Here is a 21,809-nt window from a genome sequence, read left to right as displayed (position 1 = left end):
TAAGCTCTGCTCAAAAGCTTTAGATAGAAGCGTACTGCTAGAGCTTTCTGGTGAAGTCAGGATGAGTCAGTCTGCCTTTGGTCAAATTCAGGCCAGTATAATAAGAATTTTGAATATGATAAGTATCAAATTCATGAAGCTAAGAGTGTTCTACTAACACCAAAGTAACATAATTATGCTGCACTGGAGCAAAAGGAATAAACTGTGGTAGCTGCTCGTGAGGCCATAATATGCAGCCTGAAGTAACAATAGAGCAATAGCTACCCCAGCTGCAAAGGTAGGAACAGACAAGGTCTCAAAATATCAGCCTCAGTTATCAGATGTTTTCTGTTAATGGTCTAACAAAATAAAAGATATCACTACTTCAATTATATTCAGAATTGCTAATCTAACTATTAGACATGGTTAGTACACAAGAGGCCCTGAGTAGTAAAGCCTTTGTCTGAACATTGAGATGTCTCATTAAAGCATCTTTTGCCAGTCACTGCTTCTAAAACCATGGGCACAGCCCATAAAGCATCATTGGATTGATTTCTGGTTAACATCGTAAAAGCTAGAATATGGCTTTACGTATATGCAACACTATGCACACAATAAGGTGACTATTTTAACTGAAGAACAGTTCTAGCACAAAACATTTGCTGCTCATCAATCAGCCCTGGCTGTCTTAAGCATGGCTTGGCTAAAATCCCAAGGTACCTATACCCCACRGTGTTGTTCTGTTTTTTGTTTTAAAAACAAAACTTCAGTAGTGAAGCTTCCTCAGTTCCAAGCTATTACTTTAGCCAAGATTCAGGCATTTCTACAATCATAATATGAACATGTGATCAGAATAACACGTGAGGCATTGAGACCCTACACACAAATCTGCAGGGGGATGCCACAGATGATTCAGAACATTTTGTCCGCTCCACCTATGGGCGAAAAACATATTGACTCTTGCTTGTACAATGCAAGCTTTTGCAAACAAAGCAGTGATGGGCTTAGGCCATCACTGAGATTAAAAAAAAATTGCTAGCACACAAATGGAGTGCTACAAGAAGTGCTGTTAGCGACTGAGTAAATGTCTCCCGTCTTTCTGAGTYGATATTGGAGCAATGCTCCAGCTGCTGTCAGCATCACTCAAGGTATTCACGTAAGTGCTTTCCCATCTAAGGTGTAAAAAMCATGTCTTAAATTCTTGTTCTCTTTTAGACTCCTACAGGGCTTTTGTAGACCTGACGTTTCAGTTATGGCTGAATTTCAACTGAAGCACACATTTTTGCTGCTTTAGTCCTTCTTCCAGTTTTATTTGGATAAAGTACTTGTCACATCCTCTCTTAAGGTGCAGAATAGTATTACTATGAACCTAATCTTAAATCTCTGTTCTAATTCAATAATAAATTAAATATTCATAGAACATACTGTATATTCTGTGATATGCTCTGTAACAGCTAGATATTATTAATAACTATCTCATAAAACAGAGAAATAAAAATTAATCACATTTCTCCAGAAGCAAAAAGAGAAGGAGAAAAGACATAACTTATGTGCTCACAAAACAGATTGGTCCAATTCTCAGCTTTGAGTGCTGGCCTACTTCCTGCACTGCTCTCAAATGCAGCAGAAACCTGGCAATAATTATGACTACCAYGCCAGCTGTCTCCAAGACAATTTCTCTCAGGCCTAGAAAGCATTARCCATCAGAGCCTAAAGCAAGAAATAATGATAAATATGCTTCTATTGTAATATCCTGTAGTAGAAACAAAYGGTATTCTTTCCAGTACCTGATTCTCTATGGCCTTCCTGTTTTTTGGATCACTAACAATAGAGAGCTGTAACTCTGCCATCTTTTTCATCTTGCTGTCCATGTCAATCTTCTGGAAGAGACTCTTGGTTTGATTTTTCAGCAGCCTAACGGTGTCCTCTTTGCCGAGTTTCTTTGCAAAGAGGGAAGCACAAGCCGAATGTATGGCAGTAACCCAGTTTTCCAGATCCGTCTGGCTTGTCGCCTGTGGAAAAAAAGCATGGTGCAACATTATAATCAAATAAGAGATACCAAAAATGAATCAGCAGCTCTAGGAGATAATACGTATCTGACAGGCTTACTGAGATCTCAGGCATTTTATTTTAAAATGACTCAAAGTTTTATCTTTACAACTATGGAAGTAAAGGAACTGCTAGCATTCTCCACACGCCCTCACGACTTGTCTGTAATGTTCAGCTTCTTAAACCTGCAAGATTTGAGGGGTCAGATAGCACAAAGAGACCTAGGAGCTGGAGAACAGATGAGACTTGTAGCCCTCAATCCCTCCAGCTAGTTAAGGTGAAAACTGACAGGTTTCACAGATAAAACTCCTCTGGTCTCACATGGCAAATGGGATAACTTTAAAAGCAAGGTCTAAGGAGAAATATTTGCTTACTTTAAAATGTCAAATTAGTTGAAAGAGCACAGCAAAGTAAGGGGAACACATTTGAACAAAATGTCTCCAGATATATTTACAAGTGCACCTATGAATCAACATGTTTTCATGCAGGCAGTTCCACATAATACTCTTCTTTATTAAAATTTCTAGTGGTGCAGCTAAGCAGCCAAGATCTTCAGATTATTTTTAGCCTTCTTTTTGAAAGTCTTGCTCAAGCAAATGCTCTTTGAGGCCAGCAGATTCATGGTTAAGCCTATCATTCTATAAATGTGGAATGCTTACAGAGGTATAAAAATGTTAAGAGTACAGTTGATCTCCCAGAAGCTTGTGACCAGGAAGTAAATGTCTTTCAGGTTTGTATCACTCATTTTTGCTGTCTGTTCTCTTTATTTTCGACCTGTAATTAACTGAGCCCACTGGAGTATATCAAATCATACCATACACTTGCAATAGCACAGTGCAACAGTACAATTTTACTATAATTTTTAATTGAGAGTTATAGGCATGATGTGTGTGTACATATGTGTATATATAAAATCATATCCATGAACACCTTAATTGGAAACAATCACAAAGTTATGTATGCACATTGTTACCTGAAAAAGGTAGACATCTCCAAAAGAATTGCTGAGACAGAATACATTTTCTTTCTTAGGATGCTCTGGAACAGACTGCACTATACTGTCCTCTGCAAAAAGGGCGTACCGAGGCAAACTGCCCTGTTCCATCGAATTCCTTCCATAGGTCTCATAAAACAGCAGAGTACAACCTTCAGGTTTAGGGGAAGGACCAAAAAAAGAGAAAGTTAGTTCAGGTTCTCTTGTATTAATATTTTGGGGAATTAAGACATCCTTCAATGATGGGGAACATCAGTTTCATTTCTCTCYTGAACTGAAGAGAAAAGGAGTTTCCTCTAAACAGAAAAATAGGCAAGATAATGCTGAATTTGCCAATGAAAATTTGGAACAGACAGCTAATAGGGACACATTCGTCCAACAAATATACAGAGACTGAAGAAAAAACAGAACAACTCAGTAGATAGCCTTCTAAAACATTAAAGCATGTACAAAACATTAATCCCTCCTTATTTAAATCAGCTTTTGTGTTTCTTTATTATTTAAGGGAACTAATCCTCTCTCATAACAACCACCGAGACAACCTTTGTATTGGCAGAAAAGATTTGCAGAAACTTTTCGCTCCGCCCAGCATACAAAGCATCATATAAAACTTACCAACTGTATTTCTGTGAAACTACCTGCAAATTGTGGACTTAAACAATGAGCTCAATCCAATTAATTTGAAATAGTTTAAAGAGTTTAAGTTTGGTTACTCTCAGTCTCAGAGACAGCATAACATGCAAGATCCTAGACTAGCATCCAGAAAACAAACTCCATCCACGCCAATGACAATCGCACATGTAACAAAAGGAATTATTTATGGAGGACAACAGAGGAGACCCAATCCCAGCCCCCAGAAATGTGTTACATCGTCATGTTGTCTTTGGCAGCGAAGCTCCCTTAAGAAGTGCCGGTCTCCTCCATCCCCTGCCAGCCACTCATTCTTGTGCAATGTTGCAATCCGCTGTTCTCTATGCTGTGCTGGTTTACCTGTCCCTAAGGCCACAGTCTGAACAGCGCTACTAAAATAATCTTGTTAAAAATTATCTCATTTTTTTTAAGAATTTCTTAGGTCAGTTCTACATCTAGAGAAAATACCTAAGTACATCTCACTTTCACTCCTAGGAAAGGGAAGTTTAATGATAGCATTTATTATTGTTATTTTTTAATTTAGCAGATAAATTATCACAGTGCCATGACTAGAAGTTTAACCTGGAAGACCCAAGATCAGATACAATACATACATCTTGAAAAACGAGGATAACCTAGCAGGTTTGAGCAGTCTGCTGAGGATAGTTATGAATTCTCCATCAAGGCAAGCCTCCAAAAGCCATGCTCTAATTCACTCAGGAACTTATTTAGGGAAGGCCTATGGCCTGAGTTACACAGCAAGTCAGGCTAAATGATCRGTGGTCCCTTAGGGCCCAGTACTCTATGAATACTGTTGTAACCCCTATACATATKCTATTCAGATTTTGAAACTCAGCCAAAATAAGGATTAACAGTTTGCTAGGGCTACATTATTGTTACTTCTCTGTCTGCTTTTTGTTGTTGTTTTTCCTTGAAATCAATGAGGTATTACAGCACAAGGCAGGCCCAAAACCTAGGCTGGTGGTGCGCATGTGTGTGACGGACTGCGCRTATGTATCCACATGCAAATGTATCTATGAAGTGCATATGGATGGGACATTGCAAAGCCTACAAAACAGAAATGTTTCCTTTATATATGATTTTAAAACATTTACAAAAATCTGAGTTAAACCTTTAACACTTCTCTAACATTTAACACTGTTGGAAATCCCAAATACATCATCCTAATTTAGGCAAATCTAATGCAGAGCTTACTGAGAGGTAAAATCTAAATTCAGAATCAAAATCAAGGGCATTTTTATTCTTCTGTCTTATAAAGAGGGAGAGTGGTCCTCTTTGGGTTTGTAGGGCATATTTGATATGAAAAGTTATGAGGTGGAAACCACTGCCTCTCTTACAGACTCAATCAATAGAATTTGAAAARCAAAAATCAGTCAGATGGATCTCGTTGCATTCTCTAGGGCCAATGAATGTAAAACAGCTACAAGAAAAGGGAAACAAATACACAGTAGAAATTAGTGACCAAATCAGTTGACAACAGAAAGGTTTTCAAAGGAAGGAATCCAAGAAATAGATATGCCTGAAAACTACCYATGTGCACCTTTTTCTATTACTAGCCACAGTATCTGGCAGATTATTTAGGGTAACAGCAAATCCTCTAGAGCTGATCCCATCTTTCCCCCTTACCAGCCATCCCTTATTCTCCCATAAGACACAGAAGCACTTGGAGATCTCTGTAGATGCAAGAGCAGAAAGAGGGTTTGTTCCACTCAATGTATTAGGCACAGCATTTTTTTGGTCATTTCAACATAAGAGAGCAAACAAAACCAGAAAAGCTCCTCTTCCACTCAGCAGCAGCAACACTGTACAACTACTTCTACTTCTGTGTTTTAGGAAAGTGTAAATTAAGTTCTATTCTGGTACATGGTAGTATTTTGGTACGTGGTAGTTCTAAAGTCCCATGTTTCCTCTATATGTTATCAGAAATATAACTAAAGTTGTGTTGCTCTTTATCCTTACATTTACTTGTAACGACAACAACAACAAAAATGGTTGAAGAGTATGTATGTATGTTTAGGTGTAATGCATCTCCAGGTATACTTTTGGACTACATGAACTGAACCCTAAAAGTAGCTGGTTTCAGAGATTTTGACAGCCCCACTGTGACTGACTATGATTCAAGTGTTTTGATCAAACTCGAACTGAGGGGGGAGATTGATGGGAAAGCAATTTCCCTTGTTAAAAATAATTAATTAGACAGGACAGATGGGAAAGAGAGTTCCTCCTGTTAAAAGGTTACTATTCAAGCTAAGGTCCTGATGGCCCTGAAAGTACACTGGAGGCCTCAGGACATGTATACTTTCAAGTTTGGCAGGTAACCAGATGGTTATAAGCTTCTGCATATTTATAATTAAACACATCTCAGTAGAGTGCAAAGAAACATGCTGTTCTCCATTTGCATATGTGGCTATTTTAAGTCATATTTTAAAATATCTTGGCTATTTAAATTTCAAGAACAAATTAACCACAGATTTGTTCAAAACCCTATATAAGGAGAACTAAAGCAAATGCCTTGATCTTGATATGGCATATTATGAAAACAGAACTACGCCTTGATATCCAGACAGGCAAGTTTATCTTGGCATCAGAACTCTCTACAGGACAATAAAGGTATGAGATCAAGGAAATGAGGAATGTGTATTTAAAACAGCTAACAAAGCGGAAGACATTATGCACCATGAATGCACCATATCACTCATCCTATATAAACAGCATACCRTCTAATACTTTTTATAATATTAGCATTTAATAAAGCTTTTTACAAAGAATATTATTATTCCTCTTTTACAGATGGGTAAATTCAGGTAGCAAGAAGGAGCATAGCTTGCTCAAGGTCACCAGTAAGCTGATTTCACAGCACAGAACTGAACTGAACACAAGCCACCTGAGCTCCCTTTTCCAGAGCACCAAAGCTTCATTATCCCAGAAATGCACGGACTATCAGTATATAATATACTTCAGTGTAGGTACTTGACAAGATTGTTAGGAAACTACCTGTGTTTTAGAAGAGGCAGATCAGACTTGTATTCACACTCCATAACACAAACACATACAAGAAAAGGGTGGCATTCAGATATTGTTTTTCTCCTTTGTATATACTGCTTGTAAGCATGATTCATGCTATCTGATGATTGGGATAAGTGATTTAAACTGTTAAGACTGCCTACATTTTGATCCCTTGATAACAGGTCTCTGAATTGTGAGGTAGAATTACTACATTCGAGTTTACTTCTTTTAAATCAGCACTATCAACTATAACTTTCTCAGCACTTGCTGTTTGCTGTTCCATTTTTTTCCAGGGTTACACTCAAGCAGAATTTTGAAAAGGGCAACCTGTGGGAAAGTTGTTATTTTCTCTCCTCCAGTCCCAGATATGCTAGGAAATTATTAAGTTTGATCATTTCCTTACTCATTAACTTAGCATTATATTTACTGAAAGGCAAATTCCTTTGGATGTAATTCAGAAAAAAAAAAATCTATGAACTCACGCATTAAATTTCTCTACCTCCCCACAATAGATGTTATTTTCCTTCTCATACTTCCTGACACCCATACACTTCTTGCGGCACACCTACCTCCTCCATTACTCTGAGCCATCAACGTGACCTGCTCGCTCGAACACAATAATCACACACCAGCCCACTGGCAGCACTCTCTTTTAAGTGGATTGCCTTCCCACAGGGCTGTTTCACAGCAAGAGAAGATGGGGAAGATGGCAAAGTGGGGACACGGAAAGGCAGCAAGACACGAGCGTTCAGTAACGCAGGGAGCAGGCAACGTGAAAGCGAAGGGAAATTGGTGAGTGCTACGATGGGGCCACAGCTCTGGGAGCGAGTGCCCCACGCCAAGCCGTGGGTGCCACCGGCAAAGAGCTTCCCCTGCTGCTGTTGCCTCAGCTTCCTCTGCCTGGAATTGTACCTTCATGCGGCAACTTTTCTGTGTAAACGCCTCAGCACGGAGGCATTCAGCTCTTTGCTATGTTACTGTTTGAAGCACAGGCAGCAAATTGAATGTTTTTACCTTGACTCACCCCAACTTTAAGTAAACCCAGGAAATGGTGGCCTGTGCACCAGGGACTCCTCCTGATCCCTAAATTTTTCCTGCCCCTGATACAGAGGTGCAACTTTCGTATTTTCATAAGCTTTGGCTCAGTTTGGTCTTTGACCTCCAAACATCTAAACGCATCCTCTGAAGTCCCAGTTCTGCCTGAGTACAGAAATGGGAAAGTCAGACAAAACAAACCCAATTATGGTATAAAACGCAAGGTTGCACATGCAATACTAAACACATGTAAGCACTACTTTGACTTAGAAARCTGCATGGGCCCATGCTGCATTTTCAGCACGTGGGTAAACCGCAAAGTCAGGCATGCTCACAGAGCTGCTTACAGAAAGCAGCATGCATGGAAAGCTGCTGTCACACAAAGCAAACACTGGCTGGTGTCAAGCTTAAAGAGCAGCGCTGCGATTTACCTTTGAGCGTTACCCAGTACTGCTTCCACTTCCTCCGGGTGACCAGCTCCAGTTTTTTCTCTTTCTGCAGAGTCACCAGGGGTTTGAAGAACAGCCACCCTGCCTTGCGCACCACTCCTTGCTCTTTCTCGTATAACAGATCGAGCTGCTCTAAGGAGCTGAGTGACTCGCTGCTGGAGTCTTCGGTTTCCGACGAGGTCTCCGTGTTCTCAACATTTGTCCTGCTCATCTCCAGCTCCCGCATGAAGTTCTCATAAATATTCTGCCTCAAAGCATCACTGCTGACAGCGTTAGTGGATTCACTTCTCTGGGACAGGACATGGCTAGAGCCGGGTGACCACAGCAAACTGGAAAGCTGGGACGGCACCAGAGTGTCCATAGTGAAGTTGTCCATTCTGCTGTCAAAGTATTCGCTCCCATCTTTACATTTTGGCTCCTGTATATAAAGCAAATTGCCAGCAATCAGTCACCAGAGGTACATTGAAAAGACACATCTTATTTGGCATTTACATTCGTTTCATGCTTGGCCACGGTGAATTCTTTCCTCAAAGGCAGCCTCTTTTCACCATTACATCACAGGCTCCATCTCGGCAGCCACTGACACCATCAGTACCACCACTCAGGTTTTACACAACAGCACTCCACTAAAGCCTAACCACTGTGTCACAAGTTTGGTAACCTGGAAAMCTCCACCAGCTCTCTGACTCTGCTGATCACCGCTGTGGCTTCTGTTTCCCAAAATCTAATGGACACTGGGAAGATGACCATAACCACCCACTAACTCTGAACGCTTCTGTTTTCTCCAGCTGAACTGCAGGCACTGCCATTCACTCAGACTGCCTGCCTGAGTGCAAGGGGGGGGACAATGTCATGGCAAGGTTTTTTATTATTATTGGATTTTCAATACTTGTACTTTGGTGATGCTCCATTCGCGTGAGGCAGCTATATTTAACTTTAGCACACCTAGGCTAATTTTACCTCCACTCCTAATTTGTCATCTAAACTGTGTTTAAGCAACACAAAAAAGGTCAGAAGTTCAAAATGTTTTAGGCATGTTAGTATTTGAYCAACTGACAAAAATCTAATCTAACAGAAGATACACTTGCTGACAGGCATGGATCCATCTTGCAAACTGCAGAGGTTATTTTATGACTTTCTGTAAACCTCATGAGAGCCTGACTATCCCACCAAGCACTGACGAGCATTTTTCCTAACTGCATGGTACTTTTCACCCCTGCATTGAAAAGGGAGGCCAGTTCTATCTGAAATGATCAGGCCTCATGACACTTCATGTATGATTTCAACTCTACCTTGTGACATGGATGTTAACTTATGCCCATTGCCTACCACTACTTGTCAACATGGGACCTTGATAGCAGGTCTGGCCTTTTCCTTCTCAAGCCTTTTCCATTGAAGTGCTGACCTTAACTTTCACATGCTGCAGGGATGGTGAGGGATTTTCCAGCTACATGAGACTGGGCTCCCTGGATCAACTTCACTGTCAAGAACCACGTTATACATCTTAACAAGCAATTTATTGTCCTCCCAGCTTACGTCTTACTGATATTTAAATACAACTGAGATAGAACAGCTTAAAACACAAAATCTGATGCCTTTTGCAGCAGAGGAAGAATTTGAAACCATTGCTTGAAAAATTTTAAGAGGAAAAAGAGAAGAGATGGTTATAAACAACCAAAGCAGAAGCAAAGCTATTATCCTTGATAATAACAAAGCTATTATACTTTCCTTTCAAGTCTAGATTGTCTCTATAGTAGTATTTATTTGCACACAGACTTCTGTACAAGGATAAAGTAARTAATCCTTGGTCTCCTGTGTTCTGGTCTCATCAGAAGCTTTGAGAGTAACTACTTTTCTGTTTTTTGCTTCCTACCTGATGCTCTTCAAAAATGTAGTGGAAAAGCTGTGCTGTGTTTTGATAGTATAATGACCTACAATGCACAGCCAAAAGCAATACAGATCACATGCAGTTGCAAGTGTCACAAGACAAGTCACCTTTCAATCAGCAGACCACTGYTGGCAGTAGCCTCACTAAAGCCAGGCTCAACTGAAAAAATATGTTCTATTAAGGTATATTTAAGTTCAACTCTAGTCGTCCAGATCTCTGTCAAAAAGGATCTAATTATCCTCAGACTGTAGCASTGACCCCCATACTTTTCATAAATCTTATTAGATTTTTAGTCAAAGTGCTCTGACAGTAACTCCCTAAACATGAGCAATTTTGCATTTTATACAGTAATGCCAAATATGTCTATACAGCACAAGGCAAGACACAAGACCTTAAACTTCAATGACTCATATAATATATACTCATATTTGCCAGAGTTACGTTATCTGAGAACAGATTAAAAAAATCTAGGAATCAGTGATAGTAAGCAGGGCAGCTTCACTTCTCCACACACACGCTGAGGGAAGGTTTGAAGTAAAAAAAAATCATATATGTAATGTGTTTGTGCCCACAAAGTGACTACAGAGCAAGAATCAGAATTGCACTGGCCATAGGCAGTTTTGTGCAAGTGGAAGTTTTCTTTGCCCTTTTTAATTAACTGTCAGTGTATGCATATCTCAAAATTCTGTGTTTTAATTGTTTCTTACTATTCTCCAGAATCTGTCAGTTCCTGTAGAAAAGAGTAACATTCAGTTTATTAAGGATATCGATTCCTTTCAAGTTTGAGATGTATCCTGAAATAGTTACAGATAATGCAGAAGAAGAAGMAGCAGCTAACCAAGATATCAGCTAGGCAAAGTGATGTGTATTATTACACATATAGCTACGAAAGAACAGGGAATGAACTAATGGAGGCTGTTAAGTCCACGAGGACTCAAGTGGATAATGGGATCTAATACCAGTTTTCAATCCAAATAAAGACGCTACCTCAATTACCTTTTCTTTCAAAATTGTCTTCCTTTGGATTTACACTGCTACACATCAGTGCTCTGGCTTATAAAAATCATTAAATTTCAGAAACAATTCTCATAACCAGGCTATTTACTTCATTCAAGAACTTGTCTTCTGCAGTTGCTTCCAGTTGCTGGATTTTAACACAGCATACGGTCTTTGATTAAAGTTCTGCCTATGGTACCAAGACAGATGCATGCATAATTGCATAGTTAGTCTATGCCACCATCTTTAGCAAAGCCTGACTGCACAACAAGTCTGCCTAAACTCTGCCCACATATCAGTCATTGTTGCTCATGATTAATGTATTACAATACAGCATCTTCGCAATACTGGTTCTGCAAGAATTTAAACAAGTGAGGATATGCCATGCAGCAGAGCACTAGCAATGCATAGAGAGTACACAGTAGGATATCCCCCTGAAAAGAGAGCTGGGTTATGGCACAGAACGATTCAAAGTCTTTCATGTGAGACCATTATTAGGCAAACTTAGTTCCTGGATGTATCAGATCAAGTATCAAATCAAGCCAGACATAGCGAAGCATCCAAATAATTGGGCAGGGCATAGCGAAGGGCTCATCTGGAATATCCTATATCCAATTCTGGTTATGAATGACTTAAAACAGGTGCAGAGAGGATTGCCAGAATGAAAAAGGAAATAGACTTCCTATCTTAGAGACGGGAGTCCAAAAAGGGTCTGGTCTGCCTAGCCTAGCAAATGTGAGCTGAGAGAAGATATTATTTCTCCCTTTAAATAAACCATAAAAGATTAAATAATAAGGAAGGGTAACTAAAGTAAGAGACAATACCAGCACGAGAACAGTTTGGCCAGAACTATATTTAGTCTGCAAATTAGGAGACAAGCTCTAAGCATCAGGATAAGAAGGTTCTGAAACAGCCTTCAAGGCAGGGAAAAGTCTACCTGATTTTAAGATGCAGTTTGTTCACTGTCATGAAGGACATTCTCTTCTAATGGCAGTGAACCGGTCTCAATACCCCAAGATTGTCCCTTCTTATCTGGAATTCCCTTGAAGTAGACGCTTTAGCCAGCCTGTTCCAGGACAGCTGGAGGGTCTGTCTACCCAACCAAGCAAGTGCTTAGGCCTACTTATACTGAAGTATTCCAGCTTTCAACTACATTCCAACCTAAGCGCTTTACAACCAGTTACTAGTAATGTAATGAAGAAGGGGCACAGCGTTCAGAGCAAGGCAGAAATGCTACAACCACTATGATGAACTGTGCTACAAACAGGGCTCAAATTTCACCAAATCAGAACTGCAAACAGTACTTTCACCCTTCTAAGCCAAAGGACCCACGAACAGTAAAACTGTCATCAAGTTAGAGCACAGTAGCCCCTGAAAGAGTTTACAGGTTTTTCGAAATATGTAAGGCAGAAAGGAACTGACCAAATCACAGAATGAAGGTGAAATCATAAAACTACTCATAAAGTTACTGGTTTTACTCTTCTTGCAGCTGGATATTTGGCTCAAAAACAAAACAAAACTAAACTAAAAATCCTATTTCCTATGCCCTTTTATTAATAAATAAATAAATAAAATAAATTTAAAAACCCACCATTTTTAGAGCTGGGGCTAATTTCCTTCTACCAGAATCTGATTTGGATTGATGCAATCTCACTAGCAAGATTTCCTTGCTGTTTCCAAAGTCAGTTTTCTGCATACTGGATTCAAAACAGCTATGAATCGTGCACCACAAATACCATTCTGAAAATGTCATAACTAACACATGGCAAAGGTCCGTGATCCAGGGATCATATGCAAAGCCTGGTTGTAAAATCCAGAACAGCTACAGATATTTGTATCAGTGAAGAACCTAATATAAAATGCTAAGAGCCTTCTTTACTGATTTGTTTTTTCTGCCTCCTATTTTACAACTAAGAAGGTGAAAAGACAACATCTGATAAAATGCACAAAAAAAGTCTTGAACAACTTAGCAATCCAAACAAATGGCTTTCTTTTTCATTTTCCTAGTTCTCTATCCCTTATCTAGGACTTATGCAAACAAATCTTATCCCGACCTCATTTTTGAGCCTCAGTGTCCCTCAGAATTTTATGTTGCAATGACAGATGCTTCTAACTAAACACAAAAGCTGTCAGAATTTCCAACGGGGGAGATGACGTTCACTACACCTGCCATCGAAAGAGCATAGTATGAGCTACTGTTCCACTGGTGCCTAAATGGAAGGAGCAGGAGCTCCCCTTACTCTCTGCTCACCCTTGAAGTAGCCAACACCCCAATATGACTAGAAGGAACAAATCCTTAATTAAGAGAAGTGCAGTGACTGCTCCTGTACAAAAAACATGAGGGAAGATTTAAAAATCTTCACTTTCCATCTCTGCTTGTGAACTCGCATATACAAGGCCAGGCATAGTCTGACATTTAAAGAGCCAATTCTGGGGCCTGCAGTTGGAGACAAGAATTTCATTCCTGACCACAGGCATCCTAAATTCCTATTAATGGGATTAGCCTTAAATTCTTCTAAAGAGACATCCTTTCCCTCCCTCTTGCCCTCCTTCCACCTCTTTTTTCACACAACCAACTCCCAGGTAGCCAGATGGCAATTCAAGCTTTTCCATCTGGTGAACTAAGCTCACACACAGCAAAAAGGAGGGCACACAATTAATACCTTCACAGAAGGCAGAGGCAGAACCAGGAGCTCCACTGCATATAGCTGCTTGCCTAGCTAGAAATAGACTGACAAAGAAATAAAAGTCAGTGATGAAACCAATAATACAAATAAGGGAACACTGGCAAAGGTATTTGTAACATGCTTCTCAAATTTGCTTCTATTGCTCCTTCCATATTCCTTAGGCAAAGCATGCTGATTTATAGCATATATGATATCTGTTAAGTTTTCATAGTTAAAGAGAAGTCACACTGTAAGCAATGCAGTAAATTCAAAAGCTAATTCACTGAGATACTAGGCTCCAGAGATTCAAGCTAAAGACAGTTGAGAAGGTGGCAAAATAGGAAGGGGAAACGTGCACGCACAAAAACATATCTGTTTTTGGTTGTTGTTGAAATTTCAGATGGCTTCAGAGCTGGAATCCGTCTCAGAATTCCACAAATTACCAAAGGAGGGTAGTGATCAATGAGAAAGATGAACATGATGCAATCGTTACACTTCTGAGAGAAATCAACAAACCAACTTCCAGGCTCTTACAGTGGGCTTTGTACATACCTGCAGCTTTCTTTTCTTCCTCGAGAGGCTTCCCGTCCAATCACTGATGCGTCGCATTCGGCTTTTTAATGTGTCTTTCTTGGAGGCATCCTCAGCGAGGGGCTTAGACTTCCTGCATGGGAGTGTGTAGGAAGAGTAATGTGCAGGACTTCCATGCTCTACCCTGGAGGGAACATCAATGTCTGAGGCAAATGAGACACGGTTACTTAAGCTGCCATGAGTGTCAATATATTCATCAGATAGCCTAATCACAGGCGGAGGGGTGCTTTCCAAATTTGTATCCTTATACAGATCTCGGAGTGAGGAAAGAGATGAACTTTGGTTGAATGACTTCTTGTTGTCATTTGCTGGGAAACTGGCATGAATGCTTGTATCTGGAGTGCTCCTAGTCAAATATGGAGCATCCAGCTCATTGAGATCCCCAGCATTTCCCCAGAGAGAGTCATACCATGAAGACTCAGAGCTTAGGGAGCTTCCTTTACTAGACTGAAGTCTTGAGTCAGTAGGTGACAGACGATGACTGGAAGAACAGTCCGCGCTGGAGTTCCTCCTGACATCAAGCAGGTTGTTCGATTTAGATTCTAAAGTAGGTGAATATCTCAACAACTGGACCGGTCCACTGGACTCCTCTGTAGGTACTTTGTTGTTGCTACTGTTGTGGAATTCAACCCTCAAGCAGCCATCCAGCTTCCCCAGTGTTTTAATGAGGACTTTTGGGCTCCTCCTGTCCTCTGATGGTGAGGTTGATGCAAGACTCTCATTCTTTCCATAGCAATTTAAAATGTGTCCATTGCATTCTCGGGAGGCAGCATGATTACTTGCAGCTTGAAGGCCAATATAGTGAAAACCATTCTCAGGCAAAAATGCTGCATTACTTCCTTGGCAGTAGTCCTCTGAGGAATTTGTCCTGTGTTTGGCATGGGCATTGCTTTTAGGGACCTTCAGCACAGTGTCACTGAGTCTAGATGAATAAGGCTGACTACTCTTGAAGTGGGAAAGGCAGCTTCTGGCAAGGGACCTTGATTTATAGTTTGAGCCACTACTGGTATGTCCCCATCCATGCAAGGAGCAAGACTTTTCATCTTTAGCATGTATACTGCGAATTTTCAGAGAGCAAGTCTTCTGCTTGGCACCAGCTGTAGCAGCAACATGATTTTTTGATCCCTGAAGACTGTATTGGCTTTCTGAATTCCCCATTTTCCACTAAATTAAGAGGAGTTTCATTAGAAACAATGGCCAGAAGACAAACAGCTAAAAGTACAAGACCATCTTTACTCTTTATGCAGGAAAATGCCTTTTTAAAAATAATATGAAACAATTGCTTCAAAAATCCATTAAATAACCATTTACAACATTAAGTTCATAATAGAAATTATTTTAGGGGCAAGCTAGGAAAATCTATTCTTTTTATGGTTCATTACCCCTCTGTTATAAAGCTGGAATCTAACCCCATTGAAATCATGTCAACACCTTTCTCCACCCACACCCTTGGCAACATCCTTTTCTTATAACTTAGAAAGTCTCTGGCTCCCAAGAACAATGGCATAATGAAAGGGAGACAGCAGGATAATCATTACTTAGATGTAAAGTGAACTATACTTTTAGAAAAATCCCTTCTGCCAGGAGACGTGCAAACTGCAGTTTCAGCTTGACTGGCCTCTGTGCAATAAAACATTGCCTCAACAAACTGTTCAGCAAACCCCAACTTCATGCTTAAATGGAGTCAACCCAGGAGAAAAAAAAAATGGAAAAAAAATACTCCAAAACAAAAAAGGACTTGGTTAGCAAACAGCCTCATCTCCCATTACAGCACAAAACCACATTATGTTCATTCAGCATACGGCAGTTGGTCAGTTCACTTAGCAGAAAACACTTCAGCTTTTTACCAAATTCACAGGGAACTGCACACACTGAAGTAGTTGAAATGCCAGAATGAGAAGGCAGAAGGTTTTTGCCCCACACAAGTGCACTATCCTTTTTGTTATTAGGAATCAATTTCCACTGGTTGCAATTTACAGAAGTAACAGTAAAGTAAGTTTTTAAACTATAAAGTCATCAAAGAATGTTTTCAATGGGTACTGCACTTCTTTGCATGTCATATCTTATACCATCAGCCTTCGGAGAATTCACCATAGCCTCATTAAAACTTTGGCAAAATCAAGCCATCGTGAAGAAATAGTTTTACCTAAGAGTTTACATGTATTTCAACATCTCATCCTTCAGCCCCCAACCCTTTAGATGAAAAGTATAGTATAAAACAAGAGCATACCTGTAGGATCACTGCTAAATGTAGGCACAGTTACCAGCTAGCATGCTCTGCATCGTCTTCGTGGCCAGTCACTACACCTTCCAAAAATGGGATGGAGTTGCATGCAGCCTTTCTGGAAAATACCCCAAAAAAGACACAAACAGGTTCTCCGTCAAATATAATACATATGCTTTACTTGAGTTATCAGCATAATCAATACAAAAGGAAAAACAAACAAAACCCACAAATGGAAAAGAGAGAAATAATTAAGATTCTCAGACTTCAGACATGCATTTTTATCAGTGCACTTTAACAACTTGCATTGAATTAATACAACCAAGCCCCTGTTGCAGAAGTCTTTTATTTTCTAATTCTGTCCTTTTCCCTTCTTATTGACAAATTAGGACAAACTTTGAGGAGCTTCTGCTTTGCTTCGGCAACATCAATAAAAGATCACTGGATTATGCAATGATCCATTACAATTTGGGCCAAGCTGATCAGAGCAATCTTTCTCTGTATTTGCTTATCCTTGTCCTGCCTGAATTGACCACGACCCCTGCAGTGAAAGGCCCCAGGGTAATTCACACCTCTAACCAACCAGCAACCTCTCTCTTTACATTTGTTCTCATTTTAGAGTTAATCTGTCAGCAAAACAACAAGAAGGCAGCACCAAGCACTGCACACACCAGAAGGTAACAACACATAAGTTCTTCCTGACCATATGAATATATCAGTTGTTCAACCCAGCACACAGAGACTGCAATTAAAAATAGAAGGACAAAATCTGAATTTCGCAGAATATACCAGGAGCGTAGCAACTGAAACACTCAGTAACCATAGCGTACCACTTCAGGCTCAATTTTGGAATACAGTTTTTTAACTAGAAACCATTTTAACAGATACACTACCTCCCAAAACACTTTTTTCTGCATAAATACTTTCACAATTCTCAGTTAAATAAATATTTCATTTGCACACATAGTTTTACTCTTTTTGACTCACTTGGTGGCTATTTACTGCATTAAGAACCTTGACAATATTTAAAGAAGTTCACTGGTTAGCTAGGTATTTTGTTAACCTTACAGAAAAAAAAAAAAGTTAAAGGTTGCAAACTAGCATTAAAAGCAAGTCTTGACAGGGAGCTGGGAAAAAGGTCTGCAAATAAGTTCCTCAGAAGAAGTATATCCTTTCGGATTATGCCAGAGATGTTACAGACCTATAAACACAAATTCATGGCTGTTATCACAAGACCTTTGACAGGAACAGATAGACCACAGAAATTTCAGCTTACCCTAAGAAAAAAATCTGTTTAACTTGTTTCTTCTTTCTAACCTTTAGGAAGGATGGTATTCAGGACTTCCTTGCCTTGTAAGTTTGATTCACACATGCTGCTAAGAACATCCATTAATGTAAAGCAGTTTATATAACATCCTATGCAACATGGATTGAACAAATGGGATTTTAGATTCAAGAGAAAACTAAAACTATGGGTAAATAAAAGACAACATGCAAATTTCATAAAGTTCAAAGTTGTTAAACAAATATGAACCTTCAGTAGAACTGTCTTCCTCTACCTAGCAGGCACAGATCACACACAAGCAGGAGTTTACATTCAGAATTCTTCATCTGGGAGCAAAAACTACATTCAACAAGGGGGCTTTGAGGGGCTTATTTCTATTCATAAGGGAACACTGAACCCAATTTGTCTGAAGAAACAGGCAAAAAGACCATCTGGTCTCCATAGTGACTGTGCAATGGTTTGGTAATCCTTTTAACAGAGTGGGTAGTGAGCAAGCTGCTGTCAAGAACCTCTGAAGATAGACACTCAATTCTTCAAGGCTTGAGCTACTGCCACAACTTCCATTGTGCATGTCTGATCCGGTACACAGATCACATAATGGGTGAATGAACAAATTTATCTCAGGGTACAATATCTGCAAAATAGCGTCTCAGTCTGCGTAGGAATCAGCCAGCAGTACAGCACAACAGTCAATAAATTCCATAGAAATCGCCACAAGGGATTTTTCTCAGAATCCCAGCTGTTCGGAAAGCTACGGTAGGCTAAACATCCATACACACTGTAATAACCAATCATGACATCTGCAAGACTGCACAAAGACCGTCACTCGGAAAAATCAGCTGTAATGTCCATCTCTGGCGTCACACTTCTGTGGAGCGATTTGCTGCCTGCTGATGACAACAGGGGTGAGCGGAGTGAACTGCCTTGTTCTCAAACACAGCACAACACCAGGGAGTGGAAGAGCTCTAGGACAAGCTCAGACTACTCTCATTCTGAAAACTCACACAGTTTATGCTATTTTAATTGTGGAAGCACTGGAAATTACAGAGCAGGGGACTTCAGYTTCCCCTGTACTTCTTGCAGCAACCTATTACCACGGAAGACAACATGCTTTTCTCTGTCAGCATGCAGAAGTAGCGGGATGAATACTTCTTGTGAGCAAAACCAGTTTCTATGAATATTTTCTGCAATTATAATCAGTATATTTAGAAAGCAGCTTGCTATGCCTAAAGATGACTATTAAGAGTTTATTTGCTTTCAATTATACCCACATTCCCTAAAAAAGAAGTTTTTAATCTTCACCCTAGTTCCCCTTGACACATTTAAAAAACACAGCTATGCAAACATACTAATCCGAGAACCCCACCATCACCACCACACCCAATAATTAACGCAAATCATAACCCCAGAGCTAAAAACGTATTTCCCCACCTTTATGCTCCTCCACACAAAGTTCTCCTCGCCTTTTTTGGCTCAGAAAAAGCAAACATGCATGCTCAGGAACCATTCCAGAGAATAGTCTGCTACCTATATTCCCTCATTAATACCACATTAGTTAGACAACACCACAGTAGTTAGACTGTTTTAAAATGCTGTTCTTAATCTTAAGGTAAGGGCACATACAGTAATGCTCTACAACTTTAAGGATGCTTTCCTTGCCAATCTTAACCTCTCAAAACAGAGGTTTACAAAGCTTGACCCGAGAACTCTATTTCATGCAAAACTGTATCATAACAGTAATGTTCTGGTACTCAGTTTGTTATGAGATACAGAAAGACATTTTTATATTATGAATTAGTGGCAAGTTTGAGTAAAAGGTGACAAGTCTTCTGTGTTGAACTTATACTCTACCGTGGAAAAATACAMCAAACTTGATTTAGCTATTACCACTATCTGCCTTCAGTACAGTGACATCAACTAGGCTGAGACTTTCTAAAACTAAAGTTCAAGATAYTTCTCTCTGTTCAGTTGTACAGAGACAAAACCATGAACTCCCAACTCATGGGAGGTGAGCACAAAGGCTTGAGTAGGTGGAATACTCTGCAAGCAAAGTCAGTAGCAGGCAGTAGCCATAAATCAAACACAGAAAGACAAAATATTGCAGTGTGAAATCGTCCTCTGGTTCCTCAGCAGATTTCTGCGACTGGGACTGACAATCTCAGCGTCCCTGATGATGTAAGAGCTCACCTAAGGTAAATTCCAGCCTGGATAAAGAAGGCACCGAGATATGAATCCATGCACCGAAGCTACTACTCCATGGTATTCATCAGCTGATGCCTTTCTTCCTTCAGATGGCCGCTGACAACGAACCTTCACTGGTGGGTTTACACAAGTGATCTATAAATCATTTAATCCCTGCTGAAGCTTCACTGAAAATCTACTGATGCTGTGCTAGGAAGCTGATGCTAGCTTTACTAACCATCAATGCAAAAATGATAAAAGTAACAACAAAGAAAAGAACAACGTGGATTGGCCTGGATGAGAGTAACATTATCCCATCAAATTAGTAMCACTGAGTGAGGACTCATTAAGTGCAGAACGTCACGAGAGATTTTAGGACTATCAGGAACAATAACTGTACGTGCATAGYGTAAGTGCTTAAATGAAAAAGCTCTCCTGTCTTAAACACAAAAAGGCTTTTAAAAGATCAACAGTAAAAGAAAATAACAGAAAGTAATACCCTTCACTCTTTCAGTTCATCACAACAGCTATCAGGACACAGTTTCAGCTTTTTGAAGAAGCCTKTTGTTGAGGAAGGGATAAAACATTACACAGGAAAGAAACAAGCTGAGTATTTTATTGCTAGTCACAGCGTAAGCAACAACCATGTACACACCACCTGTTGGACTTTCTTCATCTCCGTGGAGTTGTGCAGGGTTGGTATAGCACTGAATGACTATTATTTACAATAGCATAATATTTAAGATGCTTTTGAGACGGACACTGGACCCACTTCTTTAGTACCTGCCGCTGTGCATAGTCATTTGCAGCCGTGTCTTTACGAGCATGGCTGGCCTGCATGCATGCTGAGTAGGTGCACCAAACCAATCTGTCATTAACGGAGGTGGGATAATGGACAGCCTGAAAGTATTTCAGAGTAATAAGAATGAAGCAAAAACTCTCCTTCCTTTACATAAAATGATCAACTTGTCATTTTATTTTAGTGCACAAATCTAGCTAGAAATGCTGCAGGCCTTGGTGTAGACCAACAACTTCATTTTTTTCTACATCAGGAAAAACTTTTTTTAATTGGCTTAGCAATTCCTGGTTTTCCTCTTTCAGTTCAAACTACTTTTACATTCTCTTCTGCCTAGTGGTTAAAACACCACTTATTTTAAACAACTTCAAAAGTCTTAGAAACTATACACAGCTATCTCCCAGGTACTATTCTTTTCACGGGTTTTGCAAGGAAGCAGTGTGCTCTGTGAATTCTTACAGGGATACAGAATTATAGGTTTACAGTTTAAATTAACTTCTTAATCTACTTTAAATATGACAACAACACAGAATGTTGGAATGTGAACTTGCCCTCACCTTCTCACGTGACTACATATGGACGGATACTAATGAGGGAGGGAGTTAGATTAGTTGGATTAAATATGGAGTTTCTTACTGGAAACAATTTACTGTATTTTTTAGAACTACRCACTTTGGTCACATGTTTCCACAAATCAGAAGCAGATTTTTTTATTCCTGCAATCTCAATCACATTCCTATTACAAAAAAATATACCATAATAATTGTACCATGGTATTCTTGGCAAGGATATTTTGCATTATATACCACTGTATTCAAAGAATGAATAACCAAAACACCACAAGTATGTCTTAAAAAGAATAAATTATTTTGCCTTAAAGATCCAATTAAAAAACAGAATTTCTAATTCACTCACTAGTTCCTTTAGAGTTATATCCTATAGTACTAGGAGTTGTCTGGTAGCTCACAGATTAAATTAAAAACAATAGTTTTTCTCATTAAACATATGTAGGCACTATG

General features: G+C 39.6%; 1 protein-coding gene across 1 annotated transcript in view; it reads right to left on the bottom strand.

The window, feature by feature from the left end:
* Nucleotides 1–21,809, bottom strand: part of TIAM2 (TIAM Rac1 associated GEF 2) — a 180,234-nt gene that overhangs the window by 75,366 nt on the left and 83,059 nt on the right. The window contains exons 3-7 of the mRNA XM_085297988.1: nt 16,535–16,646; nt 14,266–15,468; nt 8,146–8,581; nt 3,002–3,174; nt 1,767–1,991 (exon numbers count right to left, since the gene is read on the bottom strand). Coding sequence (XP_085154114.1) covers nt 1,767–1,991; nt 3,002–3,174; nt 8,146–8,581; nt 14,266–15,462 — 2,031 coding nt within the window. The 5' untranslated portion in view covers nt 15,463–15,468; nt 16,535–16,646. The remainder of the gene's footprint in view (nt 1–1,766; nt 1,992–3,001; nt 3,175–8,145; nt 8,582–14,265; nt 15,469–16,534; nt 16,647–21,809) is intronic.

Source organism: Rhea americana, unplaced genomic scaffold (assembly GCF_003343005.1).
Source record: "Rhea americana isolate MKP2758 unplaced genomic scaffold, rheAme1 scaffold_134, whole genome shotgun sequence".
In the NCBI taxonomy this organism is placed as follows: Eukaryota; Metazoa; Chordata; class Aves; order Rheiformes; family Rheidae; genus Rhea; species Rhea americana.
Note: the sequence above shows the minus strand (reverse complement) of the source record. Positions and strands in the feature narration are given on the sequence as shown.